This window comes from Hordeum vulgare, chromosome 2H (assembly GCF_904849725.1).
Source record: "Hordeum vulgare subsp. vulgare chromosome 2H, MorexV3_pseudomolecules_assembly, whole genome shotgun sequence".
Lineage (NCBI taxonomy): Eukaryota > Viridiplantae > Streptophyta > Magnoliopsida > Poales > Poaceae > Hordeum > Hordeum vulgare.
In genome coordinates, this window is record NC_058519.1 from 11802371 (window position 1) to 11821857 (window position 19487).

The following is a 19487-nucleotide window of genomic DNA, read 5'->3' on the forward strand; positions in this document are numbered from 1 at the left end:
ACAATTCCACATTGTCTTAAGTGAGTACCAAACTCGAAACTCAGATACTCACCCCCACGATCAGACCGTAGGAACTTGATCTTCTTGTTACGATGATTTTCCACTTCACTCCGAAATTGCTTAAACTTTTCAAATGTTTCAGACTTGTGCTTCATCAAGTAGACATAACCATATCTACTCAAATCGTCAGTGAAGGTGAGAAAATAACGATATCCGCCGCGTGCCTCCACGCTCATCGGACCACACACATCGGTATGTATGATTTCCAACAAGTCACTTGCATGCTCCATTGTTCCGGAGAACGGAGTCTTAGTCATCTTGCCCATGAGGCATGGTTCGCACGTGTCAAGTGAATCAAAGTCAAGTGACTCCAAAAGTCCATCAGCATGGAGTTTCTTCATGCGCTTTACACCAATATGACCTAAGCGGCAGTGCCACAAAAATATGGCGCTATCATTGTTAACTCTAACTCTTTTGGTCTCAATGTTATGTATATGCGTATCGCTATCAAGATTCAATATGAACAATCCTCTCACATTAGGTGCATGACCATAAAAGATGTTACTCATAGAAATAGAACAACCATTATTCTCTGACTTAAAAGAGTAACCGTCTCGCAATAAACAAGATCCAGATATAATGTTCATGCTTAATGCAGGCACTAAATAACAATGATTTAAGTTCATCACTAATCCTGACGGTAACTGAAGTGACACTGTGCCGACGGCGATTGCATCAACCTTGGAACCATTTCCTACGCGCATCGTCACTTCATTTTTCGCCAGCCTTCGCCTATTCCGCAGTTCCTGTTTCGAGTTGCAAATATGAGCAACAGAACCGGTATCGAATACCCAGGCACTACTACGAGAGCCGGTTAAGTACACATCAATAACATGTATATCAAATATACCTGATTTTTCTTTGCCCGCCTTCTTATCTGCCACATACTTGGGGCAATTGCGCTTCGAGTGACCCATACCGTTGCAATAGAAACACTCCGTTTCAGGCTTAGGTCCAGCTTTGGGTTTCTTCGTCGGATTGGCAACAGGCTTGCCGCTCTTCTTCGAATTGCCCTTCTTGCCTTTGCCGTTTCTCTTGAAACTAGTGGTCTTGCTCACCATCAACACTTGATGCTCTTTACGGAGTTCAGACTCTGCGACTTTCAGCATCGCAAACAACTCGCCGGGAGACTTGTTCATCCCTTGCATGTTGTAGTTCAACACAAAGCCTTTATAGCTTGGCGGCAGTGTTTGAAGGATTCTGTTAGTGATAGCCTCTTGCGGGAGTTCAATCCCCAGCTCAGCTAGACGGTTTGAGTACCCAGACATTTTGAGCACATGTTCACTGACAGACGAGTTTTCCTCCATCTTGCAAGCATAGAATTTATCGGAGGTCTCATACCTCTCGATCCGGGCGTTCTTCTGAAAGATAAACTTCAACTCCTGGAACATCTCAAATGCTCCATGACGCTCAAAGCGACGTTGAAGTCCCGGTTCTAAGCCATACAAGACTGCACATTGAACTATTGAGTAGTCCTCCTTACGCGCTAACCAAGCGTTCTTAACATCCTGATCAGCCGTAGCGGGTGGTTCATCTCCTAACGCAGCATTAAGGACATAATCCTTCTTCCCAGCTTGTAAGATCAGCTTAAGATTACGAGCCCAGTCTACAAAGTTGCTTCCATCATCTTTCAACTTAGCTTTCTCTAGGAACGTATTAAAATTCAGGATGACAGTCGCGTGAGCCATGATCTACAATACAAATATATTCAAAATGGACTTAGACTATGTTCAAGATAATTAGAGTTTAACTTAATCAAATTATTCGCTAAACTCCCACTCAAAAAGTACATCTCTCTAGTCATTTGAGTGGTTCATGATCCACTTACACTAGCTCAAGTCCGATCATCACGTGAGTTGAGTATAGTTTCAGTGGTAAGCATCCCTATGCTAATCATATCATCTATATGATTCATGATCGACCTTTCGGTCTCATGTGTTCCGAGGCCATGTCTGCACATGCTAGGCTCGTCAAGCTTAACCCGAGTGTTCCGCGTGCGCAACTGTTTTGCACCCGTTGTATGTGAACGTTGAGTCTATCACACCCGATCATCACGTGGTGTCTCGAAACGACGAACTGTAGCAACGGTGCACAGTCAGGGAGAACACAATTTCGTCTTGAAATTTTGGTGAGAGATCACCTCATAATGCTACCGTCGTTCTAAGCAAAATAAGGTGCATAAAAGGATTAACATCACATGCAATTCATAAGTGACATGATATGGCCATCATCACGTGCTTCTTGATCTCCATCACCAAAGCACCGGCACGATCTTCTTGTCACCGGCGCTACGCCATGATCTCCATCAACGTGTTGCCATCGGGGTTGTCATGCTACTCATGCTATTACTACTAAAGCTACATCCTAGCAAAATAGTAAACGCATCTGCAAGCACAAACGTTAGTATAAAGACAACCCTATGGCTCCTGCCGGTTGCCGTACCATCGACGTGCAAGTCGATATTTCTATTACAACATGATCATCTCATACATCCAATATATCACATCACATCATTGGCCATATCACATCACAAGCATACCCTGCAAAAACAAGTTAGACGTCCTCTAATTTTGTTGTTGCATGTTTTACGTGGTGACCATGGGTATCTAGTAGGATCGCATCTTACTTACGCAAACACCACAACGGAGATATATGAGTTGCTATTTAACCTCATCCAAGGACCTCCTCGGTCAAATCCGATTCAACTAAAGTTGGAGAAACTGGCACTTGCCAGTCATCTTTGAGCAACGGAGTTACTCGTAACGATGAAACCAGTCTCTCGTAAGTGTACGAGTAATGTCGGTCCAAGCCGCTTCAATCCAACAATACCGCGGAATCAAGAAAAGAACAAGGAGGGCAGCAAAACGCACATCACCGCCCACAAAACCTTTTGTGTTCTACTCGAGAAGACATCTACGCATGAACCTAGCTCATGATGCCACTGTTGGGGAACGTCGCATGGGAAACAAAAAATTTCCTACGCGCACGAAGACCTATCATGGTGATGTCCATCTACGAGAGGCGATGAGTGATCTACGTACCCTTGTAGATCGTACAGCAGAAGCGTTAGAGAACGCGGTTGATGTAGTGGAACGTCCTCACATCCCTCGATCCGCCCCGCGAACAATCCCGCGATCAGTCCCACGATCTAGTACCGAACGGACGGCACCTCCGCGTTCAGCACACGTACAGCTCGACGATGATCTCGGCCTTCTTGATCCAGCAAGAGAGACGGAGAGGTAGAAGAGTTCTCCGGCAGCATGACGGCGCTCCGGAGGTTGGTGATGATCTTGTCTCAGCAGGGCTCCGCCCGAGCTCCGCAGAAACGCGATCTAGAGGAAAAACCGTGGAGGTATGTGGTCGGGCTGCCGTGGGAAAGTCGTGTAAAATCAGCCCTAAAACCTCCGTATATATAGGTGGGAGGGAGGGGGCCTTGCCTTGGGGATCAAGGAGCCCCAAGGGGGTCGGCCGAGTCCAAGGGGGAGGACTCTCCCCCCCCCCCAAACCGAGTTGGACTAGGTTTGGTGGGAGGGAGTCCCCCTTCCTTCCCACCTCCTCCTTTTTTTTTCTTTCTCTCTTGATTTTCTTCTCCTTGGCGCATAGGGCACTTGTGGGCTGTCCCACCAGCCCACTAAGGGCTGGTGTGTCTCCCCCAAGGCCTATGGGCTTCCCCGGGGTGGGTTGCCCCCCCCCCCCCCCCCCCGGTGAACTCCCGGAACCCATTCGTCATTCCCGGTACATTCCCGGTAACTCCAAAAACCTTCCGGTAATCAAATGAGGTCATCCTATATATCAATCTTCGTTTCCGGACTATTCCAGAAACCCTCGTGACGTCCGTGATCTCATCCGGGACTCCGAACAACATTCGGTAACCAACCATATAACTCAAATACGCATAAAACAACGACGAACCTTAAGTGTGCAGACCCTGCGGGTTCGAGAACTATGTAGACATGACCCGAGAGACTCCTCGGTCAATATCCAACAGCGGGACCTGGATGCCCATATTGGATCCTACATATTCTACGAAGATCTTATCGTTTGAACCTCGGTGCCAAGGATTCGTATAATCCCGTATGTCATTCCCTTTGTCCTTCGGTATGTTACTTGCCCGAGATTCGATCGTCAGTATCCGTATACCTATTTCAATCTCGTTTACCGGCAAGTCTCTTTACTCGTTCCGTAATACAAGATCCCGCAACTTACACTAAGTCACATTGCTTGCAAGGCTTGTGTGTGATGTTGTATTACCGAGTGGGCCCCGAGATACCTCTCCGCCACACGGCGTGACAAATCCCGGTCTTGATCCATACTAACTCAACTAACACCTTCGGAGATACCTGTAGAGCATCTTTATAGTCACCCAGTTACGTTACGACGTTTGATACACACAAAGCATTCCTCCGGTGTCAGTGAGTTATATGATCTCATGGTCATAGGAATAAATACTTGACACGCGGAAAACAGTAGCAATAAAATGACACGATCAACATGCTACGTCTATTAGTTTGGGTCTAGTCCATCACGTGATTCTCCTAATGACGTGATCCAGTTATCAAGCAACAACACCTTGTTCATAATCAGAAGACACTGACTATCTTTGATCAACTGGCTAGCCAACTAGAGGCTTGCTAGGGACGGTGTTTTGTCTATGTATCCACACATGTAAATGAGTCTTCATTCAATACAATTATAGCATGGATAATAAACGATTATCTTGATACAGGAATTATAATAATAACTATATATTTATTATTGCCTCTAGGGCATAATTCCAACACATATTTTTCCCTTTGCCGCTTTACACCCCAATGCAGGTGCACAACTTCGCGCGGAGCTTGTTCTTCTGTCTCTTTTCTCCTTAATTCCCCACCTCCTACTCCTCCGGAACAAGTGTGTACCGATATTGTGTCAATTGCTACTGAATATTTTGCCTAACACTGATGAAATTCCTGCAGCAGATAGTCATGATTTTATGCAGATACAACTTGATGCAGCGTCCGCAGCCACAGAAAATCTGGGCGGCGCAAACACCGGGGCAGATTTGCCTCCCAGATCCACCTCGGGATCGCGGGCAGATTCCCCTGCCAGCTACACCTCAGGATCCTCCGCGTCAAGTGCGCCCGCGTCGCTGCACCAACCACGGTCGCGGGTCCCACCTACCCGGGGGCCGGCTGTCGCCCCACTTGTGCGGCACCCTGGCTTCGTCTCGGGCCTGGAGCCGCTACCCGACAGCACCCGCGTCGCTTCTCCTGATACGGTGCGCCCTGTTGCGCCTGACTCCGACCGTGTCCTGCGCCACCCTCGGGAGAGCGACCCGCAGGTGGTTACCTCGTCGCCTCGGGACTTGGAGCCGTAGGTGGCCACCTCGTCACCGACACCATTTACAACTGGCCACCTGTCGGCCTCTGATTCGCTGCAAGCCGCTCCTGCCGACATCGAGCCCCCTGCCTCTCCATCGGTCTCCTCCGACACCCCTGCTGCATGACATCTTCATCAGCATATGCTTCCGCCACCGCCACCGCCCCTTCCATCTCGTACTCATACATGATCACGCAGTGGTATTCTCAAACCCAAACAATATAATGATGGATGTATTCGTTGGGTTGCTTTTTGTGCCACAGGTGAACCACAGAATCTCCAGGAGGCCCTTGCCCATCCAACCTGGAAAGCTGCCATGGATGAAGAATGTCGTGCTCTCATGGATAATCGTACGTGGCATCTTGTGCCGCCCACAAAAGGTATCAATATCATTGACTGCAAATGGGTTTATAAGGTCAAACGCAAATCTGATGGTAGTATTGATCGGTTTAAAGCACACCTGGTAGCCAAAGGTTTTAAACAACGCTATGGTCATGACTATGAGGATACCTTCAGTCCAGTTGTTAAAGCTGCAACTATCAGGCTAATTCTCTCTATAGCTGTCTCTAGAAATTGGTGCATGCGACAGTTGGACGTTAAGAACGCATTTTTACATGGTGTTTTGGAAGAGGCTGTCTTCATGAAACAACCACCTGGGTATGTGGATCCTCGATCACCTACACTAGTCTGTAAACTTGACAAAGCACCCTATGGTCTGAAACAGGCACCTCGAGCATGGTACTCTCGCTTATCTGTTAAATTGCAGCCTCTTGGCTTTGTTCCCTCAAAGTGTGATACCTCACTATTCCTCTACTCTTGGGCTGGTGTAACTATCTTTATGCTCATATATGTTGATGACATTATTGTTACTAGCTCATCTCCTCAAGCAGTTGAAGCTCTTCTTACTGATCTTCGCATGGACTTTGCTCTTAAAGATCTTGGTCCTCTCCACTATTTCCTTGGTATTGAGGTAACTCCTACTGGTAATGACATTATTTTATCTCAAGGCAAGTACCTTCTTGAACTGCTTCAACGTGTGGCTATGCCAGGATGCAAACCAGTTAGCACACCTCTGTCCACTTCTGAGAAATTATCATTGTTTGATGGACATCCACTTGGGCCTGAGGATTCTACTCAGTATCGCAGTATTGTTGGTGCTTTGCAATACTTGACACTAACTCGTCCTAATATCTCTTTCCCAGTAAACAAAGTTTGTCAATTTTTGCATGCACCTACTTCTGTACACTGGACTGCTGTCAAACGTATTCTTCGGTACTTGCAAGGCACCTTAACGCATGGGCTTCGTATTCGCAAGTCTAATTCTATGTTGGTAAGTGCTTTCTCTCATGCTGATTATGCAGGCTGCCCTGATGACAAGAAATCTACTGGTGGGTTTGCTGTTTTTGTTGGAAGTAACTTGGTGTCTTGGACTGCTCGCAAACAACCTACTGTCTCACGCTCCAGTACTGAGGCCGAATATAAAGCTCTTGCTAATGCCACTGCTGAGATTATTTGGGTCCAGAATCTCTTGACTGAACTGGGTATTCGTCATCCTCCATCAGCTTTCCGTTGGTGTGATAACTTGGGTGCTACATATCTGTCTGCCAATCCCATTTTTCATGCTCGCACAAAGCACATTGAAATTGAATATCACTTTGTGCGTGAACGTGTTGCTCAGAAGCTACTCAACATTCGATTCATGCCTACTGGTGATCAAGTGGCAGATGGTTTCACTAAACCTTTAACAGCTCGGCAGTTAGAGGAATTTCGTCGCAATCTCAACTTGGATAAGTTGTGATTGAGGGGGAATGTTAGACATTGTAATTATCTTAGGGGTGCGTGTGTTTAACTTAGAGGTAGAATATTAGGATTGATCTTGTAGATAGATCTTGTATAGATAAAGATCAATCCTAACAACTTCCTATCTCATGTAATCTTTGTATTCGGTTGGCTTTACGCCCTATATAACATGCATATATAGTGGGCCTTTGTTGGTTCACCACCACCATTTCATAAAAGGGCGAACTAGACTGTCTTGGACAATAGCAACAGAGAACCCCCTGTAATGATGTGGCTCACCAAGAGTGTAGATGGTTTTGAGTGCCGCCGCCTTGGGGTCATAGTAGCCCAATGACCTCCCCGTGTTGAGAAAAATCCGTTCATCAATTGTGTCGGTGCACATCAACATCGCTTCCCTCGACAAGTATTATGCGGAGAACTTAATTATTGAATTCGGTACGGCACTCCACATACCAAACCCCGTCCATGTCCTTCATCCTCCATACGTCAACGACATTCTTATCCTCGTTCGACCATGCCATGAAGATAGCACTGTAGAGCTCGAGGCTGGACGTACGACCATCGTCGTGGCTGCTCCCTGTAGGACCCTAAATAACATCGAACTCTGTGTTTATGACGTCGAACGAGCTCGCACACCGCAGATTAGACAGTACCAAGGGATCGACGACAGAACATGGTAGAGTGGTAGGGGCAGCGAGTGGGGCGGGCGGTGGCTAGGTTTGGGAGTTGGGGAGAAATGGGTTGCCGATTGGCCACTAGGGTTCTTGGGCAGTTGGGGTGAGGCGCGAGTGTGCGACGTCGTGTGGGATAGTGGGCTGGGACGCTGCCCCGTTGGGCCTCCTTTATGTGTGCACTATGCAGGACGTGCGGGATTTCCTTAGAGGGGCTTATTTTTGAACGCATTCTGCGTTCAATAGCGGTAGCTTCGCACAGGGACGAAGCGACTGGCTGCCGTCGCTAGCGAAGCAACTGGGCCAGCCCAGTTAACCAGCTCGTTTTTTTTTCGCTTTACACGCGTACGTACGTACCTTTCCTTCGTGCAGAAGCTTGGATGTCATGCGCCTCAGCTTCCTTCTTAATTATCTCCTCCTCCTCCCCGAGCAGATTCTTATCTCCTCCACCGCCACACCGGCGAGCTCACCGTACGGCGATCTGCATCATAACCAGAGATTTGCGCAGAGGTTCCTCTCTCCCTCTCCCTCTCCCCTTATATCAGCCAGTGTTCCTCATTTCAGTCGACGTTGTCCACTGCCGCTATGGATGAGCAAACGTCGCCACCGTCTGCCGGATATCCTCCGGCGGAGCCACGCCCATCTGTCGAGGATGAGCCGGAGGAGGAAACCGAGCCTGCTAAACTTGATCTGATTGTTGATCCATCTGGGAAGACTTACATAGTACTAGTAACATAACAGGTGGTTCTTCCCAGCCCTCGTCTTCTAGTTCTGCATTTATTTAAGATGATGAGCGTTGGCACTCAAATTGCTAGACTGGTTAATTATTGCAACGGAAGATGCTCTTTTTAGCTGCAGAAAGTTTGCAGTTTATTGCCTTCCTTGGTCACTTATGTGAACCAAAGTATCATCTATTGCAGACTGTGCCAGCCGTGTGATGAGCACAAGATATATATGTTTGAACCACAGTCCTCACAGGTCATAACTCATAAACCTCAGAATTCATCTGTTTTACCTGCAAGTGAGGGGACCTTCTACACCCCAAAAGCTTCTCTTTGGTTTTCTAAAATTCAGTTTACTGCTATCCTAAACGGTAATTAACCATGCACGGTTATGACAGGGCGTCCAGCATCATGACAAGGCCACAGAAGAAGAAATAATGAGTCAACTTCCGTTTGCGTCATGAAGCCAGATAGAACTCCGTTCCTGGGACTGCACTCGGCCCCTCTAAAGACGAAGGCCTGGGTACATGTAATCGTTTGTGCGCTGCTGCGCAGTTTGTAAATTATAAGGCCTTGAAACATTTGATGCTTCATCTTGTTTGTCTAATCCGTTGAACTGTTTGCACATCCTATCCTGCAGCATTGTGTTTATCATGTTTGCATCGATTCGTCCGTTTCGTACCGTTTTGCTTGCAAGGCAACAGGTAGGTCAGCCAACCATTAACTTCTTCTCTCAATTTCATCAGGTTGAGCAAAAGATTGAGTGAGCTTCTAAGGCAAGGTGGGTTTGTTAGTTTTTTTTTTCAATTTCAGCAGAAGCAGGGTTTTAGTTTAAGGGGTGATTCAAGAACTTGAATTACTACATAATTATTAAAGGGTTCCACTTTCTACTCCCTCCAATCTATATTACTTCTCGCTCAAACGAATGTATATAGCACTGAAATACATCTAGATACAACCGTTTGAGTAACAATAATATGTACCACAGGGAGTACCTTCTTTCTGTCCCTGTTAATACAGGGTAACTAGTAAAGATTTCCAGTGTCTTGCATTTTACATCTTCCTAATTCTTGCATTCAACTAATCCCTTAAAATTATTCAAATATTTGTTACCTTGCTAGTTTTCTTCAAAGAAAATATATTCCGTGAAGATGTTAGTACCACTCAGTTTTTAAATCCCTCTTCTTTAAACCAAGTTCAGATTAAAAAACAAATAACTTCATCACAACCACCTGACGTCTTCAGAATTCTACAGCAGCAATCAGAGTCTCAGGAGCATCAAAGATGGTAACAGGAGAGTTAATATACACATTAACTGAACCTGGATTTTGCCACTGAGCAAAACTGCGGCCTTGTTCAATTCAATGGGGTCAAAAGGGGGGGGCGATAAAATTAAATAAGAAAAATCTTCTATCCTGTCGATCCATCATCTATGGCTTGCAAGAAACCTATGCACAGGTATTGTTCCTACAACACTACATTTGTCAGGCTGTCTCTGTCTATGTAAGCTTCCGCCTTCTTCGCGCAAGTTCCACGAAAACCGGCGAAACAAATAACTCTGCCGCTGCCGCCACCGCCAGGTCGCCGTTTTATTTACTTTGCAACTTGCAATCCTGTGAAGGTGCGAAGGCCAACAACAATTTATTGCATTTTCATCAACGAATCTTCTGCTCGAGAAAAACTAGGAGGCTAATTTCGGATGTGCTAGCACTCTATGGCACAGGGTCCAGCAGCAAGCATTTTGGCCTTGCCCATGAATACCTTTATATCCCTGAAAATGGAATTACAAGAAAAAAAAACATCAGAAACGCCAAGAAAAGGGAAAATATAATGAGTGATGCAACTGTGCATTTGGAGACCGTAGCTGGATAAATGCGGATGGAGCATGAATTTACCAGCATCTGGGAACTGAACAGTCCCCGTGATCACACTGTTTTGAGTGAGTGAGCAGAAGTCTCCACATGAAGACACAATTCCTGCAACCTCCTTGGTTGCGGATATCACATCGTACGCCATGGTAGAACAACTTCTTCATTGTAACACACAGTTTGAAACTGCAATTATGCGGATCATGGAAGCATTTTGATGCATGCACCAAGCTCTCAAGGTAGTCCTGCTTTGCAAACATGAAGTCGTTAGTGTGGAACAGCAGGGGAATATCATTCTAACAAAAGGCAATTAAAGAAATTTATTTTAGAACCACACAAGAATCCAAAATAGGAAAATCTTCACGTTCACAGAACCATACTAAAAGAAGGATCATTATCCAAACAATACAAAAAAAGCTAATCACATAAATCGTACATGAATTAGGTAAGAGAACAAAACATCTGAGAATTAGAATACCCAGTTGCAAATTTAACATCCCTTTGGCATTGTGGTGGATTATGATAATTCAGTTTGTCTAACAAGAATTTGCATATTTTACCGATTGTTGAAATAAACTTTTTCCTAATTCTGTAATTGTTTTTCTACAACACTGCAAAATAAGTCCAGCACAGAACAGTCCAACACAAAACTGAGACTTAAAACGGATACCTGCAGAGTGTAGTTTGGCAATAGCTGCTCATTGTCCGTCTGTTTGAGTTTATGTATGTGCAAATTTTCGCCGTCTTGTTTATAGCATGAATCACAAAATTTGCAGCCAGTGCAAACCAGGCACCGCCACGCAAAGCGTTGATCCATGGCCCGGTGACAAGCAGAGCAAGCTGAATCATGTAGATTATAAAGAATCATCATTGTTGAGTGCTTTGCCCGTCGTAGTGTATCAAACTGGTACTGATTGTCTTGACAATGCTTCAAGAAATCTGTTCTGCTGTCAAAATACTTGCTTTCCATTGTTGGATCTCCATCATCAGTCTCTGGAAGAGGTTCTTCCTCTATCTGTAGAACAATTAGTTACCCTGGTAAGTACAAACTTCATCATACATTTACCAAATAGCAGCGTTCATACTTCGCTTGTTTGGTGTAATTAACTTAAAAGTATAGCAGAGTTTATAGTAATACTCTTTGAAATGCATGCTTTTGTTTTGTTGCAGCTGGATGCCTGTCCTTCTGTGGAGCACTTAGCTCCTCTGCATGGCATCTACAAGGAAGAACAGCAAAAACATCATCAGTAACGGGTGCTATATCAATGCAAATGGGTGATTTTTCGAGGAACAAAAATTGACAAGTTAAAAAACAGGGGTCATGTTAAGTCCATCAATTTGAATGACAGATGATCAATTCAAAAAGAAACTGGAGGCTGATGGTTACAAGGGCCTAGGCGCTGGATGATAATACGTGTGCAGTTGGATTTTCATAAGAAAAGACATTCTCACTGCTGCTGCTTTACCAAGCTTTATGTGGTCATAACTATGATAGCAGATTACGTAAGTATAAGATAAAATAATATTTGATTGGATGAAATACTTACTGGTCACAAAGATGGAAGTTTTTGCAGCAAGTGCACATCCAACTTTTACCAGATAGGATAGGTTGGTGGCAATGCTTGCAAAACTGCTGCAGACAAAGCATAATAAAGTCTTCTTTCATTGTTCGCATCTTTTCTCCAAGCTAACAATAATGAAAAATATGGTGTCAGTGCTGATGTTATACTGAAAGGGGGATTAAAATAAGATTAAAGTGGACTAACTTTGTGTACTAACAAGATATCCTCAGGGTTTCCTTTCCTGTCATCACGTTTGGCAACCCGTAGGACCCTTCCTTCCTGTATCTCTTTCTTCTGCGAGGTGTTGTCGTCTTTGTTCTCGAGGAGTCTCTCTGCTTCCCCAGGCCAGAAATCATTCTCACAATATGGCAAGCATGCTGCTGAAATAACGGCCTTGCATTCACTGGTAGGCTGAAGAAAAAAATCGTACAGAGTATTACGCTCCACAACTACACCCTCCTTAACAGCCTTCTTGATCAAGTTCTGGTACCTAAGAAGATTCATGAGAAAGCACAATGAAGTACCCACAAACAAATAATCAGGATTAAATCATAATTATCATGTTATAAATACTGACCAGCTCCGAAGCTTGTCAGACCTTGGCATTTTTTGTGCCGTGGGATGACAATACAAAACATAATCATCTCGCTTTGTAGATGGGCAAGCCCATATGGAGCAGCTTACAAATCCTTGTTTCTTGCAGTAATCCAAATAGCCAATCTAAAGGAAAAAACATAAGGAAGAATTTGAGCTCAACATGAAATCAAGAAAGTTAATATTAGCTGAGTATTTGCATTTCTCGTACCAAAATTTCATGGTACACAAAGGTACGGAGAGCTTCCCCACTTGCAGATTTGATTTCAGGCCTGAAGTACTTGACAGAATCGATATATGCAAGATAAACGTGCCTTTGATTTGGTGGCGGGCTAGTAGAACCATACTCTTGTACATACATGGCGAAAAGACAAACATCCACGCCTTCATTCTTTTGAAACAAGAGAATGGCCTGTACAGAACAAAAGGTGCCAAAAGTTAGCCCTCATTATGTACTAAATAGCTGAATTATTATTAGCTTAGATAATGATGAAAGAATTTATCAAATAACATATCACCCAATCACCTTTGATTTGTAGGGAAATTCACCAGGGTAGTTTCCTTGTTTAAAAAAATCCCGAAAATGTGGTAGGACTTGAAGTACTCTTGCAGCAGATGAAACCACTCTAACAGTAAGGCCTTCAACTTCAGGTACCTAAAATAAAGGGGTGCAGAAAGGAAATTGCAATAAGTTTACTCCATAGTTAACATCAGACTGCAAAATAATTCCTAGAGACAGGCAAGTAATATTAAGATCAACACAGACAGACTGAGTAAACATCAGCAATTAGAGCTCATTTCATTATAATATGACATGAATCAAATTATCTGTATTTGAATCCAATAAATTCAACCACACAACTTGGCATAGGTTAGAAAAGAAGATCCTGAAATGTAACAAATATTACCCAATTATATATACAGATAATGAATTACTAAGTCGACAGTGGAAGATTGCAAATTTACAATGAAAGAGCTAATGTGTAAGTTTGAACGACATGAATCAAGAAGAGCAAGTAGCTCCTGGAAATACAATAATAAAGTATTAAATCAGGAATGTGATAGGTCTATAGTTAGTTCTATGGTCAAGAATTGCTGATGATTTGGGACTTATTTTATATGTAGTACAAGTCCACAGGATAACCACAAACGTGTCACAAATACCTCTTCAACACATTTTCCTGAAGCACTTGCCCTCTGCATCCGCTCGTGCTCAAGCCGCACTGAAAGTCTCTGCTCGATATGATCGCTCAGTTTAGTTCTTGGTAACTCTAACGCTCCTAGAACAGCAGATGACTCCAGCAAATTTATATCTCCGCTATCCTTCTCCTTCAATAAACATTTTGCACATGTATACTCCACCTCCTCCTCCATAACTTTAGGGTTAAAAAGGGCACATATTTGATGCTGCCATGCTTTGCACTTATCACACTCAACCCACTGAAATGGCACAAGTTGAACAAAAGATGAGAAATTTGTATATAATTAACAATAAGTAGAGAGATATAAGAAAAGCACATTACCCATTCAGGCTCAGCATCTGTTTCTGCATAATTGGATCTCCTTTGATATTTAGCTTTTGCATTACTAACATGGTGATGACATTTGGCACATATTGAAGTCTTATCACTTCCATTTTCCACAGGAACATAATAGGACCCCGTCGAATTTATTATTTTAAGACACAGAGCACAGAATCGTGGAGGAGGTTCAAAAAGTAGCCGCTCCATCCCACATAAGTTGCATGTATTTTGGTCAGGCAAGCCTGACTGGTCCTCTTCTGTAATCACCTTGTTCTGGAAGAAAGAATAATAATTGAGACAATGAATATGACCTACAGCTCAAAATAACTAAATATTATGCACTCCACTATACAGTTAATCCAGTTAACATGATAAAACAAAAATATTTTTGAGCCTGACTAAAATGAAATTACATAATAACTATGGGATTTTGCATATTACTAAGTGGCAATCTGTAGATATTCTAGCACAACTAAGGATCAAGTGATATTACAGTAAAAGAAAACCGATGAGATCCAACGGGCTCTGAACTCACCGGAAAAATATGCTGGCTCAGACTTCTCATGTGATCTCTAAGCTCCTCAGCTTTTAAAGGATAAAGTATTGAACCCCCTCTTTTCTTCCTTGCAGTTACGCTGGCTACTGGTGATTTTTGATCCACTGAGCTAAGCTTAGAGTCCTTCATCTCCATGTCACCATTTTCATGACACAACCCTTCTTCAGCATGCACAGCAGTCTCTTGCAACCTTAAATTCTCCATGTTATTGCTAGCATTGCTGTCCTGCAAGGAACAGCCAGATGGCGACTTCATAGATAATGCTGTGGTTTCAGACTGTACTGTTTCAAAAGATGCATGAGGCCCATTGGGAGCAGGCAGTTGTTCCTTTGGAAACTCTGTTTCATCGGCATGGACAGGACAGGGATAATTAACCTTTAATCGTTTTGCCGGATGATGCTTGCCAGAAGATTCATCTGAAGCAGGAGAATTTGGCTTTGATACAGTGCTATTTGATGTCTGTTCAGCTCTCCCCACTACCTCTCTTACAGTGACACAATTACCAGAGTACAAGTCATGGCCTCCAGCTGTGATATTTGAGTGATCTGACTGCTCTATTGGGTGACTCCGCATATATAACACTTCCTTACATTCTCTGTACTGTGGAGACGAAGATACTTGGCCAGTGAAATATCTGTTGTTATTTGTAAAATCTGCGGTCCGGTCACACATTCCAGACACAGAACTGGAACTACCAGATGTCGATGGTTGCGGACTATCAACTTGGTGAGCATCACCTGATACATTTTGATAATAATGTTTAAGATGCAAAATAGCTTAAGCTCAGTTTCATATAAGTAAAGGTAAGTAAATAACTAACCTGGGAAATGGTCTTCTGTATGGCCAGTAGGCGCTCCACCAGTGAAATCTCCAGCAAGAAAGGAACTGTATTTTGGTAGTGATGACACACAAGGTGCAGCAGTGTTGTTTGCTAAGTCTTCAGGACTCTGTTTAATGTTATCAGCTGACAAATGAGCAAAGCCGGCAGCAACTTCATGGTGATTAGTTGGTGCAAATCCTGCCAAAATAAACCCAAAGTTAAAATTCTGAAGTTGTATTGTGAGGTCAAGATCGAAAGTGATCATCTTAACTCACCCTGAGGATAAAACACATGCTGCATACTTGAACCCGTTACTTCTATCCCAAGCTGTCCTGGGTATGATGTCGGTAAATCTGCTGAAGAAGCCCAAGCATATATACTGTTGCCAAATGATCCACAGCTGAGAAGAGCATTTACCCTAACTTCTAAAGTTTCAAAATCCATGTATTGGACCTAAGAGAAAAAAGTAGGTGTTAGCAAGTCATTCAGATTTAGAATAACATGATTTAATGACCGAATTCCATGAGTACATCACATTTAACAGTAACAGTACCATGAACGGAAAACAAAACAAGTTACAAGAATAGGTTAAACATTGACAACCAGTTCAAGTTCAGCAAAGCATAATTAAAGATAGCATCTAAAGATGATGTAACAAGGGAGCAGAATAACCCCAAACAAAGCACTGAGCGAGGTCAAGGACAATTATAGTGAAACAGAGAAAAGAATTATATTTGCAACATGACACAACACAAACCTTTGATTCAGCATCCTTATAAAGCTGCTCATCAATACTTTTTGAAACTGTCACAAGATAATGTGCGTCCAAGTTGTAGAATTCCCGCCTTCTTTGCAGGTAGTTTGCACTGGATAGATAAAGAGATCAAGATGTGTGAAAATACGAAATATAAATGATAAATTAGTTAAAAAGACAGAACCACTTCAAAAAAAAAAAACACCTATCTAATACCCCGAATTATCTCTATGTGTAGGTTTCAATCAAACAACAAAGTACAGAGACGATATTGTCATACATAGTATGTCAAACATATTTTGCAAGGACGTCTGTGGCAATGTATACTATAAGAATATGAACAATGACAGATTCGTCAACATAGCTAGGAAAAAAAGGACCTACAAGGTAACCATTGCTATTAGAATAAGCTAGCATTGCTGTCGACATTGGTGGTTTCAGTACTTACATTCTATGTTTGATCACGACACGGACTGGAGAAGTATCTGAATCCATATTATCCAGCTGAAGAATTTGCGCTGCAGTCTGCGTGCAAGGTTTCTGGACAGTAAAGCCACTTGGTGCATACTGCTGCTGCATCCCTTGCAGGGTTTGTGTCATCATCCTTCTAAACCACTTAAAATCAAAATATTTAAGTTAGTTTCAGACTTATCAGCAGCTATACAATAAATGGTCGGGGGCAAATGGTAATAAACAAGAACAGGCCAAACGACAACTATTAATATAATATAAAGCAGCATTAGATAATCGCTACAGGCAAAAGCTTCATTTTGCCAAGTAAAAAATCAAACACGCCAACCACCGAGCCCCACATGCATGACTAAAAACAAGCACTTTAACCTTTGTACTAAAGTGAGTTTTATAACCAAGTAAGCCATGGCTACCAGCAAGCACATAAACTATATCCCAGGTTTAATCACTTGAAAGAGCTGAATTTTTTTCCTCCTAAACCAAATCTACCGCACGAAACCAGGCACTGATACGAGGCAAAAGGGGCAAGAATTATGCGCATAGAGAATTGTGAGCGGGAAGATTGACATGGCTAAATAGAAGTAAAAAAAATAATGTGATTTTCATATCCAGAGACTACATTCCTCGTCATTTAAGCAAGAAAATGTCGGGCCTTAAAGGATACCGTTCATATTTAATCAGCAATGGCATCCTCATTCAGCAATGTCATCCCCATTCAGATGTTTCACTAGTATATAATCAGCAATGGCATCCCCATTCAGATGTTTCACTAGTATATAATCAGCAATGGCATCCCCATTCAGATGTTCACTAGTATATAATCAGCAATGCCATCCCCATTCAGATGTTCACTAGTATGTAATCAGCAATGCCATCCTCATTCAGTTAACACTCTGCTTATAGAATGGCCGGGAGAGCATATAACAAGTATATACGACTAGCAATCACAGGATACGGTACGAACACTCGGCCCAAACACGCATTTTTTTTATCCTAATTGAGATCAGATTGGTTCTGGTCAGCAGCGCGACCAGCTCATCAGACCAGGGGGGCGTGGCACGCACGGGGGGGCGTGGGAGGATGGAGGGGCGCGGGGGAGGGGGCGCGGAGGGCTTACTGGGGAGGAAGAGGCCGCCGTCCCCTTGGCCGGAGGAGGCGCTCGCGCGGCGTCGCCTAGGGTTAGGGTTTCGTCGGTGGCGTGGGCGGCGGATCGGACGGTGGAGGCTTGTGATCGGGGTGGATCGAGCCGGGATTCCTCTCCTCTCCTACTTGAGACCCTCGTCTCGTCGTCGCCCCGATTTCTTCTATGACTCGGGGAAAAAGGATTTTCTTTTTCTTTACTTTTTCTTTTTCTGAGAGGAGCGGAAAAAGGAAATTGGGTGGATGTGGAAACTGGGACCAATTGTTTATTTTTCTTTTTTTATATTATATATATAGTGGTAATAAAACTTGGATCGATCCTTGGGACCTTGGTAGCTGGCATATATAAACGACTCCATGAGTAGTAAAGGTTAAAATACCGTAAATATCATTTGGAATTATCGCGGTCCCGATAATTAAACTACCGCAAAATATCGTATGATATTCTTACGGTCTAAATAATAAAAATACCGTGAAAATCGTACGCGTGTGAGGGTCTGTCCCGTCTCGAGCGTGCCAAGTCGTTGTCGGTGCTGGCGCTGCCCGTCGTGTGTCTCCATGATACCCGTGCGGCCTCGCCCAAACACGTGCCTACGAGTTCCCGAAGGACAACTTGGTCGTTCAATTGACATGCATGTTCGGTTTCGTGGTCGGGAGCGAGGAGCAAAAGAAAATTATTCGCAAAGTCTTTTGATGAAGATTTTATTTTTATATTTCGTGAATGATAATCTCACTTCTATTTCAACAACCTATGCATCTTCTGACTATTAAAAAAATTGTACTCCCTCTATCTCAAAATTCTTGTCTTAGATTTATCTATATATGAATGTATCTAGTCACATTTTAGTATTTAGATACATCCATTTCTAGAAAAACTTAAGACAATAATTTTGGAACGGAGGGAGTACATACTAAGATGAATTCCATCATGACTAACCAAACATGCGGAGTAGTTAAGCTCCATGCACTATCCAACGTGTAACCAAAAATCTGAACTTATCTGAACTAATGAAAAGGGCTAACCAATCGACGTATACATTTCAACATCCCCTTTCATGTGTTATCTGAAAAGTCAATATGTGAGTACATTCGGATGAATAGCTTAAGAGGCTTATACGTCGATAAGAGGGGGCAACACCATTTTTTGTATAAATTGTGAAAGACATGACTTGAACTTAAGGCCTTAGGCCATAACACCATGTTAGCCAAAGCATCCCAAAGTCCAAACTAAGTGCGAACTGATGAAAAGGGTTAAATAATTCATGCATGTTAACCTTCACGCATTAGCCAATGCAACCAAAAATCTAGACTAGTCCGAACTGATGAAAATGGCTAGTCAATCCATATATAAACCTCAACAAAGATCATTGATCATTCTTATGGACGCACCATGTAGGATGTAAGTAGTTGTTTGAGAGAGGAAAAACGATGTTGAATGGTACAATCGAGAAGTAAGATGTGACTTGTAGCCAAGGGTTATATCTAAAAAGAAGGTGAATATTTTTATGCCCATGTGGCCAAATTAACTACCATTCGAGTACTACTCTTATTGATTGCCACACACAATTTTCTCATCAAATGGACA

The 19487-nt window shown here is 43.2% G+C and overlaps 1 protein-coding gene across 2 annotated transcripts; it reads right to left on the reverse strand.

Annotated features, from left to right (window-relative positions):
• Window positions 1-9816: 9816 nt before the first annotated feature.
• LOC123424420 (probable histone acetyltransferase HAC-like 3) lies at window positions 9817-18041 on the reverse strand. 2 transcript variants are annotated; one of them, XM_045108031.1, is made up of 17 exons: window positions 17880-18041; window positions 16740-16898; window positions 16295-16403; window positions 15813-15990; window positions 15538-15735; window positions 14697-15454; window positions 14162-14434; window positions 13803-14078; window positions 13165-13293; window positions 12850-13050; window positions 12622-12764; window positions 12249-12534; window positions 12030-12169; window positions 11621-11699; window positions 11153-11497; window positions 10510-10727; window positions 9817-10385 (listed from the first exon to the last, which is right to left on the reverse strand). In XM_045108031.1, the coding sequence occupies exons 2-17, from the start codon at window positions 16892-16894 to the stop codon at window positions 10319-10321; spliced, it is 3555 nt and encodes a 1184-aa protein (XP_044963966.1). In that variant the 5' UTR covers window positions 16895-16898; window positions 17880-18041; the 3' UTR covers window positions 9817-10318. The 2 variants fall into 2 exon arrangements, with proteins under 2 accessions (XP_044963966.1, XP_044963965.1); XM_045108030.1 differs by having other exon boundaries at window positions 16740-16906.
• Window positions 18042-19487: the final 1446 nt, after the last annotated feature.

Bases quoted from the DNA above. Each gene is read 5' to 3' on its own strand.
- LOC123424420 (XM_045108031.1), bottom strand. From the start codon at position 16,894: ATGATGACACAAACCCTGCAAGGGATGCAGCAGCAGTATGCACCAAGT. The intron at 13,294-13,802 runs GTATTTGTGACA...CCTTTATTTTAG, and splicing joins CAGGAAAATGTGTTGAAGAG to GTACCTGAAGTTGAAGGCCT. The intron at 11,498-11,620 runs GTATTACTATAA...ATTGTTCTACAG, and splicing joins AAAAGCATGCATTTCAAAGA to ATAGAGGAAGAACCTCTTCC.